Below are 15170 nucleotides of genomic sequence, written 5' to 3' on the forward strand. Positions count from 1 at the left end.
AATTGTGTGAGCCATATAACAGAATAGGAAGAAATGCAACAATGGACAATTTTTTCACTTCTCTGGAATTAGCATGGATTAACTTGCGAAGAAACAATGTAAAAAAATAAAAAAAATATTCCACAAGAATTTCATCCAAGTTATTGTCCTGATAGAGGAAGCAACCTTACCTTACGTTCCGAAACCAAACAAATTTGTGGTGATTTTGTCAAATCTACATTTCAGCGACGAAGTGGACGAAAATGGTAAATCCATCATAAATATATTTTATAAAACAAGTCGGGAAACCGGAAGCTGGGCGCTTCAGGTACGAAAGGTTTTGTGTATTTCTTAGTACGTAGCACGTAATAAATGCATATATTATGTGAGAATATTCATTTTCGGATGATATTGACATTCATAGTCTTGAATTTGCAAGGAAGCGACAACTTTGACGTATTATAACTTTGTTAGTAATAGTGTTATTTCAACCAAACTTGGTGAGATCATGCTCTATGTTATAGCCTATATTATTGCGAAATTTCATGGTGCTAACGTAAACTTAAGGGGGGTTTTGCAGCCAATTACTAAAAATTATGGTAATATACTATTATTAACTTTATTTGTACAGATATCAGTATAGAAGGTATTTCGGAGCCCAGGCACCATATAGTGGCAGCCTCCTGATTTTTTTCAGATTTTTCGGTTTGGTAGTTTCTGAGAATGGCCCCCTTAAAGGAATGGTCACTTTCAACCCCCCGCACTCCCCACCTTTCCAACAAATGTCAAAACTAAGACCGGCTTCGAAAAGTACTAACCGAGACCTTTAATTTGATATCCCACATGAGTATATTTGATGCAAAAAAAATTTACACCCTCCTTTTGCATGTATGGGGACCCCCCCTTAAATTCGACGTACAAGGATGTAACTCACTGTATGCGTGAGCGTTCACAGTTCCCATCTTTCTACCAAATTTGGTGTCAATCGCTATAACCGTTTCCGAGAAAAATGCGTGTGACGGACAGACAGACAGACAGACAGACAGACAGACAGACAGACAGACAGACGGACAGACAGACAGACAGACAGACAGACAGACAGACAGACGGTAAACCGATTTTAATAAGGTTTTGTGTTTACACAAAACCTTAAAAACGAAAGGAGGAGTCGATATTTTCGATCAGCTTTGTCACACCTACATCATACAACGCCCAAGGAATCGCTAGCCCCAAGCCATGTTCTATAATTTTATCAATGTTGCTGGAATCGTGGCTCATATTATTCATCAAAATGTATTTAAAACTAGTGAGCAACTGTCCGGTAAGCATACAAACAGGATCTTGCTGAATTTGAGCAATTAGCTGGTGTATCAACAAATAAAAGCGAGAAGCAAGATGGGTCTACACACTGAACATCGACTAAATATTGAGTTGGTTCTTGGTGAACCTTCAACGTTATTGCAAGGGTCACCTCAAGGAACATCGTCGGCATCACCAGCGAAAAGAACAACCAAGTCGGGAAACCGGGAGCTGGACGCTTCAGGTATGAAAGGTTTGGTGTGTTTCCTATATAAAGACATGAGTGTGTATTTGCCCCATTAGTACGTAGCACGTAATATATTATGTGAGAGCATTCACTTTCGGGTGATATTGACATTTCTAGTCTTGAATTTTTAAAGAAGTGATAATTTTGATCGATTATAACTTTGTTAGGATCATGCTCTATGTTATAGAGCTATACATCATGCTTTATGTTACTGCAAAATTTCGTGGTGCTAGGATGAACTTAAGGGTGGAGGTTGCAGAAAATTACTAAAAATTATAGTAATATACTATTATTAACTTTATTTGAAAGGATATCGGTATGAGAGGTACTTGGAAGCCTTGGCACCATATAGTGGTAGTCTCCTGATTGTTTTTAAATTTTTCGGTTTTGTGGTTTCTGAGAATGGGTCTGTTAAAGAAATGATCACTTTCGACTCCCGCCCTCCCCACCACTAATCAAGACCTTTGACTTGACACCCCACAATTGTAATACGCCCAACTCTCTGTTTACATGATAAATACGTTCCCAATGAAATCGTGTAAACAAAAATTTATCTAGAAAAAGATTTTAGGTAAATGGAAAAAAAATAAAATCCGATAATAAATTATATAATTTGTGAGTAGTGGTAGAATAAAAGAAATTTATAAAATATAAAAAAAATTATAAAAAGGTTCTTAGAATATTTCAAATCGTGTTAAAGCAAAACAATTCGTGTAAAAATAATTCATGTAAAAAGAGAATTAGGTGTACTTCAAAATTCATTATGTAAATGAAGAGGAACCAATCACACAAACATCTGCGTCGTTTTTAGTTCAGATAAAAATTTAAATTCTGCAGGGTCGAATGAAGCCGGCTGCCCTATTCCGTAAATATTTGAGTTTGCCCACCCAAGGGTTAATATGGTCATGGAAAAATTTGATCTAATTTTACTCGGTAGGACGGGAGATTTGGCAGGATATATAGGAGCCAGAGGAAGGTCTCTTCTAACTCCGCGGGAAACTCGCGGTAGTCACTTTTTTTTTTAAACCTTATTAAAATCGGCTTACTGTCTGTCTGTCTGTCCGTCACACGCATTTTTATCGGAGACGGTTATAGCGATTGACACCAAATGTGGTAGAAAGGTGGGAATTGTGAACGCTCACGCATGTAATGAGTTACATCCTTTTACGGCGAATTTAAGGGGAGTCCCCATACATGCAAAAGCATGGTGTAAATTTTTTTTCATCAAATATAGTCATGTGGGATATCAAATTAAAGGTCTCGGTTAGTACTTTTTGAAGCCGTCTTAGTTTTGATTTTTGTTGAAAAGGTGGGGAGTGCAGGGGGTTGAAAGTGGTCATTTTTTTAACGAACCCATTCTCAGAAACTACCCAACCGAAAAACCTGAAAAAAAATCAGAAGGCTGCCACTGTATGATGCCTAGGCTCCGAAATACCCTCCATGCCGATATCTATTCAAATAAAGTTAATAATAGTACATTACTATAATTTTTAGTAATTGACAGGAAAACCCCCCTTAAGTTCACCCTAGAATCACAAAATTTTGCAGCTATGTAGGCTACGGTATAGGGCATGACCCTGCCAAATTTGGTGAAAATCGCATTATTACTAACAAAGTTATACTAGGTCAAAACTGTCGCTCCTCTGCAAATTCAAGACTATGAATGTCAATATCACTTGAAAGTGGCTATTTTCAGATAATATATGCATATTTCACGTGCTACATGCTAATGGGACAAATGCACATTCAAATCTCTTTATAAAAGAAATACACAAAACCTTTCATACCTGAAGCGCCTAGCTTCCGGTTTCCCGACTAGTTTAAAAGTTATTACCTCTCCAATTGTGGCTACTTTCATTATATTAATATTATTAATAAGCGTAGTAGTAAGACAATCATCGGCACGATTTGGTAGGGGGGGGGGGGGAGGGAAGAGGATCTGCCCCCTGCTCCTTTTAGCCTCTAGCGCGAGTGTGCTATTTTGTTATACTTAACTAAGGCAGAAAAACAGAAAGACAATCCCTATTAAGTTTTCTTGATAATTGACGAAAATGGGGCAATCACAAACGACCATGTACATTTTTAAGGGGTCAAGCTTTTTTCTAAATACACATCTACTTTTTTCATCACTTCACAAACTATATACAATGAACTTTTGCAATCAATTTGATGAAGTGTATCTGTATCTGTAACAAAATATCTAATAAATTCCTTATCATTGGAAACAGATATCAATATCCGCTAATTAAACGTCTTTATTTTTTTCAGAATCGCACCAACTCGGAGCATCTGAATGTTGGCTGTGGAAAGGATTGTTATGTGAAACAGGTAACTTTTTCTCACCATTGCCTACAACATAGCATTTCGGTGTCAGGTTGCGCTCCTAACCGATGTCATTGGATCAAATATCATTTCATTGAATTCTACGATTTTTATCCCTTTGACCGTGCGTAATTTTGTTACATGGCTATCGGCAGCAGCCATTGGGTACAATTGACTAAGAACGTAAATGACACTACGTACTACACAAAACAACAAAAAACTGGTTGGTATGTGGCTGCTACTTTGAATAGTTTGGAAGTGACCACCGGAGCGTGTTTCCTGACCGGAAGATTGGCCAGAAAAAAGCAGCCAAACAAGAGGTAGTGTGCCGTCATCTGGGTTACTTTCAGTAACTGGAAATATGAATGGTGCATTGAAATCTGATGGTGATAAAAGTTGTGGATTTAGGTACACATGAATGGTGACGGTGCAAATAGTGTCTTTTGAATATTCATTGATCGTTCTTTTGGCATGTATTTTTTTCAGTCAATATGCGCCAGAAAAATGAAAAACACCTAAATTCCTTGAGTAAAGTTGATTAAGCACCCTTCTTTAGATAGATCGCAAACGAATATATATGTACGTAATTTCATATGTAGTGATTGCCTATAGAAGAAAATTAGAGTTTAAGTCGATTATAGCTGAGGGATGGTTGTTAAAAGGCTGGCGTACGTCGCATCCTTTCCCATAATGCTATTGAAAAGTATCGAATTGATACATGATAATGTTAAATAATATAACATAAATGTCGCATTAGCAATGATCAGCAAAAGACAAAAAAATGAAACTCAAGAAAGGGAGTGAATTTACCAGCTCAATGAAGAGTTTTCTGTTCTTCCCAGGCTAGTTCATTTGAAATCATGAAGCTTGATTGACATGGGGCTCGCGTTTGAAAGGGCACCGCACAATTAGTTCACTTGGTTTAATGGTTGACTTGAAATAGTTTCAATGGAAGTTCCTTTCGGGAAATCACATAATCCATCAAAAAGTCAAAGCATAAATCAGAGCGGATTGTTGTTAAGTAGCAGTGAAGTGAATTAGCTGTATGTAGACAAGATGGTGTCAAAAATGATGGATTGAAGAAAATCCATTCCATTCCAATATTGGATTTTGGGAATCTGTGAAATTTATAAACCTTGCATTCACATGCTTCCATGATTTAATCATTCCAAATGAAGGACGTTTCCTCACATTGAAAATATTTTGCGTAGCGTACGGAAACGGAAGAAAATAATCATGTTTTCTTAATAAAATAGGAGGCTGTTTTTGCTAAACTTAAATTAATTGCTTAGATTTAATTACTTATAAAGAAACGATATAGAACACAATATAGACATAATATATTTTTGGTTTGCATTCTTTTTACTACAAATAACGGAAACCTAGCCAGAACACCAGGATATGAACCTAAACAATGAAATCGGGTCGCTAATGTTCTATCAGTGTAGTCAGCACATAGCAGTGTGTGAATCTGGATATGTGGTTAGAGTGGTATGACTGAGTCGGGTGATGAGCGCTTTTTCTGTAACAAAATCTTTTTAAAATCAATTAGAGTCTGTCTGTCTATCAACGCGATTTACTCAGAAACGGCGGAAGCTATGACAATGAAATTTGGTGAGAATATGTTGTCTGTTAAACCCTTCACATGCAATCAGTGATACTATTTTGCATTTGGTGTAAGAAGGAGCTGCTCATATCTGCAAAATGGGAGAAAAAACATAACATGGGCATGTGGGGTATTAAATGAAAGGGCTCCATTAGTACTAAAAATGTAGATATCGATTGAAAAGTAGAGAAACGATGGCCCAAAATGTGCACTCCAGAAAGTAAAACAGGTCTCGTTCGTATCCGAAAAATCTAAAAATAAAAATTACAATTACGAAACTAGGTCTCAAAATACATCCTGCTCCGATATTTTTCAAATAAAGTTAAAAATGGCATATTACCATACTTTATAAATGCCGTCAGAATTCCGCCCCTAAGTTCATCCTAGAAGTATAAAACTTGGCGTCAGCATAAGTGATACTATAACGCATAATAATGAAAAGAAAGGAAAGAACTACTATCAACAAAGGTATGGAAGTGAAAGTTTTCTATTTCATGTGATTTTTTTTGCAGTCTAAGACGTGTGTGACTTCATCATTATATATTAATATTGTATATCAGTACCACAGTAAAGTGAGTTGATGTAAACGAGGGCGCATGAGAACATATTTTTCCTTTTTAGGTTTTTTACTTATTTCTATAACAGTATCAATTACTGGAGACAGGCCTATGTGCAAACATATATGCTAATGAAGTTTCCGGAGAGTGCACATATATATGTACGCTATGATTTGCGCGCTAAGTAAATTGGAACCATCCATCAGTATGCGGTAATAGGCAATGTTGGTTTGTTTGGGATGATCATAATATTTACGTCCCATATATGATTAAGCACCCAGCTTCTCGTGTTCCGAATTGTTCCCTACTAATATTAGAAATTAAATTGCTTCTATAATATCTCTTTGTAATGACGTGCCTAGTTACTGAGAACGCAAAGAAACCATACATTCACATAATTATATAAAAGGTTGAAAAAATGGCGGCAGTTCGCATTCGGAAGAATGTACAAAGAAATTCCTTGCACTTCAGGAAAGTTGTCAACACCTCTCCAAATAAGAAAAGGATCCTTGCTAATTGCTTCCATCCATTATATTCCAAAAAAGGTATTCAATCTAACACCCTCTGCTCCGGCCCGGATTCACTAGCTTCATTCAATTTACTTCGTCAGGCTCAAAAGTTCCGTAGAATCCACTAAACGAATCAAGAACAAGAAAATCGGCCGGGCTTCAGAAAATCGCAATCATTATCCTGCCATCATTAGTTTTTCTCTGTCTACTCTGGTCAATAATCTTGTTGGTCACTGGCCTCTGTGCGAACAGAAAAAAATAGGAATGACTGTTGCTCTTTCTCAATACGTGCCTTTTTTACTGCCACTTAGGCCTTCTCATCAACACGTCTGCGGGGATCTCCACCATTGTGTTTGACCAGAATACCATAGTATTCTATAAGTAAGGATTGGAACTTTCGAATAACAGTAATGGTCGTTTTTCATCTGCTGCTCCCATATAGCGGTACAACCTAAATTTGATATTGCCGTTAGAATAGGAGAATTTGTAGATTTTATAATAGAAGAAACAGCGAAGGCGTATCTAGGATTGTTGACGTCGCTCAATGAGCGACGTTTAGTCGGTAGTAAAAGCATCGCTCAGAGTTACAAACGACGACTTCTATTCTTTGGTCATTCATACAATTAGGATGAGTCCAGTGGTATGTCAAACTATAATTTTGGTTTGTTTAGTATTCATATTCAACCTGAGTCTGAGAAAGTAAACAATATTATCATCGCGGTCACGCTGTTTGAAGAAAGATAGTCACGATGTTTAAAAAAAGATGCCACGGTCCATTGACATTTGAAGAGCATCACTGACAATTAGAATCCTATCGGATTTTGCTTTAAATTTTAAATTACTTAGAGGCCTTACCTCGACGCAACACGTGGCACTTTGTGCCATCGCATGTTGACAGCAATTACTAATTTCCCCAATTTCCTGCATAGAGAGAGTCAAATACATTCCCTGTTGATGCTATCGAAACATATTTCGTAGTCGATGGTTCTCTACAATGGACTGCAGAGTGTCAACATAGCCAGTGCAATGGGGTCCAGAGCGAAACCTGCCTACTCTCTGTCGTTCAAGCTTTAAGTATGCTTGTTATTGGTGCAAAACTTCATATCTGTTTCCCTACGACACCTTAAGTTTTTTAATAACTTTTTTTTTAAATATTGTAGTTTTATTCGGTAAGATGTTGGAAAAGCTTGAAATTTTATATAGGAGCAAATTGTTGGATTTTCCATACTTTTCCTTTTAACATTTTCTGACGATAAAACCTACATTATACTTGATGGCCTGTACATTTGGGACCTTTTCTTCCTCTTGACCCTGGTGTAAACTTATTTTCCTAAAGTATTAATCTATAACTTTTTGAAATGTTATGTAAACCAAAACTATATTAAAATCGGTTTGTTCTCTATCTGTTTGTCAGTCTGTGCGTTCGTGTGCCTGCCTGTTTGTCTGTCGCACCCATTTTATCAGAAATAGTTACATCTATTGATAAGAAATTTTGTGGAAAAGTGAGAACTCCCAATCCCCTTGTATGCAGTATACAATTTCATTCTATGTTGATTTTAAGGGGTTAAGGGGGGGGGGCACTTTCTCTCTTTTTTCATCGGATATAGTCATGTAGGATATCAAATGAAAGTTCTCGATTAGTACTTTCCAAGGCCGCTACTAGTTTTGGGGTTAGTTGTTGAAGGGGAGTGCAGAGGGTGGAAAATGATCACTTATTTAATGAGGACGTTAGTCTCCGTGACGATATTTACTTAAATGAGTAGAAACCCCCCTTAAGTTCATTCAAGAATTATAAAATAAAATCGCGCTTTTAGTAACAAAGTTATATATTTAGGGCCTTGAAGCGTGTTAAAGCACTTCAATCAAAACGGTAACGGCACATTGCACTATACTGTAGGAGACAATCTGGTCAACAATGTGCTCGCTCGACATTATCATCCTGATTTGATTCAGGTATTCGTTCACAGCTCCGGATGGCTCAAGAGCGCTGGGCCGTCGTAACGGAAGGTCGCGGTTCATATCTCACTGGTCGCAGAGGGATTTGTTATCGTCACTGGATGCCGGATACCAGTCGACTCAACTGTGAATGAGTACCTGAGTCAAGTCAGGGTAATAATCTCGGGCGAGCGCAATGGTGACCACATTGCCTCCTACAGTGTACTCTAGTGTACCGATACGGTCTTGAATAAAGTGCTCTAACACACCAATGTGGATTGTTCGGCAAACGATTATTATTATTATTATTCATTCACAGCTGAGTTGACTTGTATTCGACATCCAGTCACGATGAGAAACCTTTCAGCCACCAATCCCCAGCGCTCTAACGGCTGAGTTATCCGTGCCAAGTTATAATAGGTCAAATTTATGACTTTTGCGCAAACAATCTAAGATTTTGGATGTCAGAATTACACCAAAGGGATAAGTCTGACAAAGTAAATGGATAAACATTACGAGCAATATGGGGCAATATGGGCCCACTCAAATATATAAGAAATACAGCCTTTCATACCTGTAGCGTCCATTTTTCGACTTGCCGACTTATTTTGGACATAAAACAACAGCCTCGCTAACATATGATGAGAGTAGTTTGTTACTTACCTGGTGGGCTAAAAAGCTACTTAGAAAATTCTTTTTTTTGATAAAATTTGAATTTATTATTCAATATAGTTGTCTTCCAAGGCGATACAACAATTATAGCGGTTATTTTTCGATACCATTTTCATAGTATAATTTATATTTAGGCTCAAAGTAGGCCTAAGTTTCGGCGATTACCTTTTCATCATGTTTTTCCAGTCAGCGTTCTCTTGAGGTCTGAGATAAAAAAAACTTGCTGGGGGCCAGGTAGAAACAATTCGAATCTGAATTCATGGAATTTTGTCATCATTTTCACTGATTTGAGATACGGTGCATTGTCTTGATGAAACAGCACTTCCTTTTTGTAAATGAGGCCATTTTGCCGCGATTTCATCCCTGAAACGTTCCAATAACGCTATGTAATAGTGGTTGCTCTTGGTTTTTCCTTTCTCAACATACTGATGCCATAGCTTTTCGAGCCGACTGTTGCGTCTTTGTACTCTTTGGAGTCGGTTCACCGCATGCAGGCCAATCAGATGACTCGTTTGATTCTGGTGTGAAATAATAGTGCCATATTTCTTCCATTGCCACATATCGACGCATAAATTCGGGGTTTTTATGGACGAAGAGCTTCAACGACTGTTAAGAATCGTCAATTCGTTGTTATTTTTGGTCGATTGTGAGCTCGCGCGCCACCCACTTTGAACAGAGCTTTCGCATACCCAAAAATGTATGCACGATATGTCCAGCAAGCTCCTTTGATATCTGTAGATAATCAGCTATCTCGATCACCTTCACTTTGCGGTCATCCAAAATTATAATATTTTGTGGACTTTTTCAACGTTTTCGTTGGTAACAACCCCTTTGGGGTGTCCACTGCGGGGATCGTCCACGGTGTTCATTTTGCTTTGTTTAAACTTAGCAAACCACTTCACAGTGGTCGATTTTCCTGGTGCAAAGTCCGAGTAATTTTTATCAAGCTAAGCCTTGGCTTCAGCATTTTTTTCCCAAAAAGCATTGCTGTATTAACACAGGAAATTTCTGTTTATCCATTTTCTTCAAACTAACAAAAATTGCTCGGCTCAAAATGCTCTATCTCATAAAGTGAGTTTGAGAGCTGTCAAATTTGTACACGTGTTTTTTGAAGGTTAAGGTTAAATGTCAGTCATATGGATTTAATGCTGATAGCGCCATCCGTTTTTTCAGCCCACCCGTACACTACTGCAATGCTACGCATATAAATAAACTGAACTGAGCAAAGCTTTTAAGTAATGTTCATAGCAAGTAAAATTAACCTGTTACGGAATCTTTGTGGTGAGCGAATCCATAGGTGCAGTCCAGTTTTACACATGCGCTTCGAAGATCATGGATTTAGAAAAATAACGGTTCAAAATTATTTTAGGTTATTGATCTTGGTAATTGCTATTTGCTCTTAAATATAATTACTTTAGTGAATCCTCGAGCAATATTCACATAAAGCTTTTCAATTTCTACATCGAAATGATAACGTTTTCTACAGTTGGAACCACCAGCATTACGACTTATTAATATAGCATTATTTTGCGCAGGAAAAAAACCAATGCATATTTTTAAATCAAAAATGTTTCCTCATAAAAAAGCAATTGTGGAACCATTTGAACATTTTCAAAAAAAAATTTTTAACTTTATCATGAACTTATTGTTTGGGTCAATATAATTTTCACACTTGATAAAAATGCCAGGCAATCAAGTGCTTGACAAGAAATTGTATTATAAATGTGCAAATACGACGTGTGCACTCGCTTTCTGACTGTGAAGTTAATTTAAATATGGATCGTTTTGAAAAATGTAGAATTAATTAGAAGTGATTTGAGTGACATATGAATAAAAAAATGTTTGAATGTGAATTCCAAGAGTTTTTGTAGCAGATTTTCCCCAGTTGCAGTGGAACTGAAGCCCAAATCGTTTTTTTCATGGTGCATTTCTTATTGCTGTCTAGGAATACAAAAATATTTTTGTTTTTATAACGTACGTCATTGCACGAGCTTATCGTTTCAATTATCAACAAAAGTTGAATCGAAAGTGATTTACACGGTCATTATATTGACAATATGAAAATATTGCGAATTCCATTTTTTAAAATACATATTAGGTTGCTTTTCTGTTGGAATGAACCCTTCCAAGTGATAGCTGATGAAATTTAGGGAAGAACGAAACTTTCAACATGATCCAATCAGTAATTGCGATAATAATCTGCTGAACCCTTCCTTTTCTGAGAGTTTTGTGATTCTGAAGAAATTTGATACATCGTTATTATTCGTTGCATAAACATTCTTTTTGCTAATCGAATTCGCAGAATTTACAGAGCAGCTAAATTTGGATCCCATATTTTTGCATTTTACACGAATGTTTCGTTATTAATCGACTGAGATCTCTGTTCGTCTCAACATTGCTGTGATACCGGCTGAATATTGCAAACGAATTTCTCTAGTATCCATTCATTTTCATAAAGATATTGTCTTATAAGGATTGCCAAGTATCATGTATTTTGTATTTGACCATTCCATCCATATTTCCGATCCTTAATAGCGCAACCGGGCAAGATGAACCGACTCCGCTTGTGAACGAGGCAAAGGCTGAAGAGAAAGAAGAATTAAAGAGAAGGGTCAACAGTTTTGTACAAATTGGGTAAATCGTCAAACCCTGGAGACTCCTATTGCTTTCGTTCCGTATTGATGACTTTTCTTCATCACTCAGCTGTCACCGATGAATAAAACTGTTTCGCCTTATCATCCCCTTATATTGTTTTTCTCTAACTGTATTTTATTTTTCTCTAAACTAAATTTAATTTTACGTTAGGTTTCTTTGCACCTGATAAAGTCATTCGAATTCATTTTCTCGTATTACAGAATTGGCAATAAAAGTAAAAATATTCTAAATAGTAATTGTTATTTTGGTTTAATCCGTGTGAGATATGAAATTACGGAGGTAAGTTAAGTAGTGTTCGCTACGTGACTGAGTTACCGTACAAAAGCTAATTAAAATTTGAAATATTTGATTTACTGTTCCACATGATTGAAACAGATATGTGGCGACGAGAAGAATTTTTCTGAATATTGCATAGGCATGGAATGAGTATTGTGAACAAATTGAAATTGTATTTCTAAGCAAATGGCAATTAATTTCCATGACTGACACCATTTCTAACATCTAATTGTAATGAACGTTGGCAACTTATTAACATTTATTTTATCATACCTAAAAGAATTTATTATGTTTGATGAATACATATTGTTCTTTGGTGTTTGTCCTGCTCGGTAGCAGGGACGGTTCATCTAGGACGAATTCGCCACTTTTCTCATGAATAGGCTTTGTTCGGATGAAGTGGGAGAGAGTCTCAAATCAATTGATTTTGGATTTGAAACAGTAGTTGACGTATTGACCACAAATTCCGGTTGATGAATCGCTTACCAGACTTGGTAACCCCCCTAAGGGTTGTATAGGTCGCTTTGCAGACCGTGTTTTTGGTTTGGTTCCTTCTTATTGCTTCGGCGGTTGTAATAGTCGATAGTGGAGTGAGTCTACTTTTTTCTTCACAAAAGTCACCATTATTTAATTCATAGTGGACTAGCGCACTCCTCACGATGTTTCAAGAGTGGCTCAAGGTCGATATTGAGAGAATCATAGAGAATGGTTTACTGTCAGTGACGGTGAGAAAATGGTGGCGTCTTACAAGGATAAAGGTAGAAGATCGTGATTGTCAACACAATATACGATACTTCTAGCATCTTCATAGCATATACCGAAACATTGCAACGCCCCAACTATACTCTATTCATCTCTCTCTTTCTCTGATCTCAGCATTTTATAATTTGATATACGGGACTCCATTTGTTTGTATATTTAAGTTAACAATCTCACCCCGATTTGCTATACCTTATTCAGCGAAATGGCGCCTGTGTTTTAAAATTATGTCTAAAGAAGTTATTTTTCGTTTACGAATCAAACGTGGTTTTAAAAATATTATTATCACGAACAACTCGCATGAACCCATGTTGATTAAATCTCATCAGTCGTTTATTTAGATTCGTCTCATTATTTGTTAGATTTAATCAAGCTAATAGTTAGTTGACTGATAATCATGCTTAAACGTCTACTGAACGGCTTCAGAGATGGTTCTTTAAAATGTTTAGGGTCATTTTTGGACCCACGCATCATCATGTGTACTTAAAAGGGTCATCATAAATCAGAATTATCGTAAACAGTATTCGTTATGTGTACGTAATGCTTGTTCACTGCGGCTGAATTAGATTGACATGCGAGCCCGTTATGGATATTTGGGGTTCGATCGTCAAATTCAGTTTTCGTCAAGAATGGGATGTGAATCTATTATGAAGAAAAAGAGAGTAGTTGTTCCGAAGGCAATGAAATTTTATTTTTTTCTTTAAGAAGTAATAACTAGGTATATCTAAGCATGACTGCAATAGCTGCGGATATTTTTTCTGCTCTCAAAATTCTAAGTTTACAATTCTGTTCAGTTTTACCACAATAGACACATACAAATATTCTCCAGGGTTCAGCTAATAGTCAGTCAATCCGTTCTGATTCAACCTCCTAACTGATAATGCTTGAACTCGAGGAATAGATTGTGGGTATGATGTATTTGTTACAAGGAGAATATTTGAATAATGTACTTACAATGTTTTCCTTTCGGAAAGTATCAAGTTTTGTGTTATAGTATGTGATGTGTGCTGAAACGTTGAATCGGGTTTTATCGTACTATATTTATATTTAAAAAGTAATGGGCATATCCATTATCAATGGGCGAAGAGGTTTTGTTGCAAAATTGAATCTTTGCTTCTTGTGGTTAACTGATTTTGCAGCCAAATCCTAAAACTTCAGATTTAGTCATAGCCTTCGTTTCTCTTCAACTTTCAATTGTTAAATTAATTGAATCGCTCGGCAATCTTTTATTATCAGCGCCAAGTTCAACTTAAATTGATCTATTGACGATCGAATTCATATAGTACGTCATGAAAGTTAATGGCCAATAAATCGTAATTGGATGTTTCTCCCCTTGAGGAAATTTTTACGCTTTTCAAACATATTTTAGAAAATCAAAATTTTACCATTTTGAAACATTTTAAACAATTTCATATGCTGTTAAATTAAAATTATATATTATATATGAAATCATATAAGTAAATAAGTTTTTGGAAATATGTGCTTCAGGTAATGATTATTTGATTTGGGGACGAGCATCTTTCAAAATTTTGAATATCTTCAAATATATTTTTTATCTTCTTCAAAGGCTATTCTTAACCTCAAAATTTTGGGATAAAAAAATATGGAATTTTTCTGAAAATGAATGAAAGTTTCTTTTCAGACAATTCAGGTGATAGACTGGTCTGGAATTGTTGGGCAAATCGCGCTTCTACCAAGCTTAGTGGGAAAAAATGATCTAATTACATTGCTTGAAATATAATAGTTGACTGCGAAAATTGTGTCTATGAAGTACATCCTCATATAAAATTCATCAAACGTTCAAAACGGCGCATAGATTAGATGCCATTACGCTAAGTGATAAGGGGAGGTCGAAGTGTATACGAGTAGATCCCGCCAAAAAAAGTGACGATTCGAGTTAAGGCAGATAGAGGCATTTACCTAGTTGATGCTAAACTGTATCTGGCGAAAATGTCTCATCAACTCCTAGACATAAAAAGAAAATACGGTAAAACAGCAATTAGGACAATCAGCCCTTGAATAATTTATTCGAATATCGAGAATATGATAGTACTTTCATACAGGATTTTCCAGTCATCGTGAGCTCTTTTATGAATTATAAATAAGCCGGGGAACCGGAAGCTGGACGCTTCAGGTACGAAAGGTTTTGTGTATTTTTTAGTACGTAGCACGTAATACAATATTATGTGAGAGTATCCACTTTCGGATGATATTGACATTCATAGTGTTCAATTTTCAAAGAAGCAACAATTTTGACGTAGTATAACTTTGTTAGTAATAATGGGATTTTAACCAAATTTGGTAGGATCATGCTGTATGCTATAGCCTACATTATTGCAAAATTTCGTGGTGCC

General features: G+C 36.4%; 1 protein-coding gene across 3 annotated transcripts in view; it reads left to right on the plus strand.

Annotated features, from left to right (window-relative positions):
- The window catches only part of LOC119656784 (protein sevenless), a 97594-nt gene that overhangs the window by 43563 nt on the left and 38861 nt on the right, over nt 1–15170 (plus strand). For all 3 annotated transcript variants that reach the window (XM_038063370.1, XM_038063372.1, XM_038063371.1), the window contains exon 2: nt 3794–3853. In XM_038063370.1, coding sequence (XP_037919298.1) covers nt 3794–3853 — 60 coding nt within the window. The remainder of the gene's footprint in view (nt 1–3793; nt 3854–15170) is intronic.

Source organism: Hermetia illucens, chromosome 5 (genome assembly GCF_905115235.1).
Source record: "Hermetia illucens chromosome 5, iHerIll2.2.curated.20191125, whole genome shotgun sequence".
Lineage (NCBI taxonomy): Eukaryota > Metazoa > Arthropoda > Insecta > Diptera > Stratiomyidae > Hermetia > Hermetia illucens.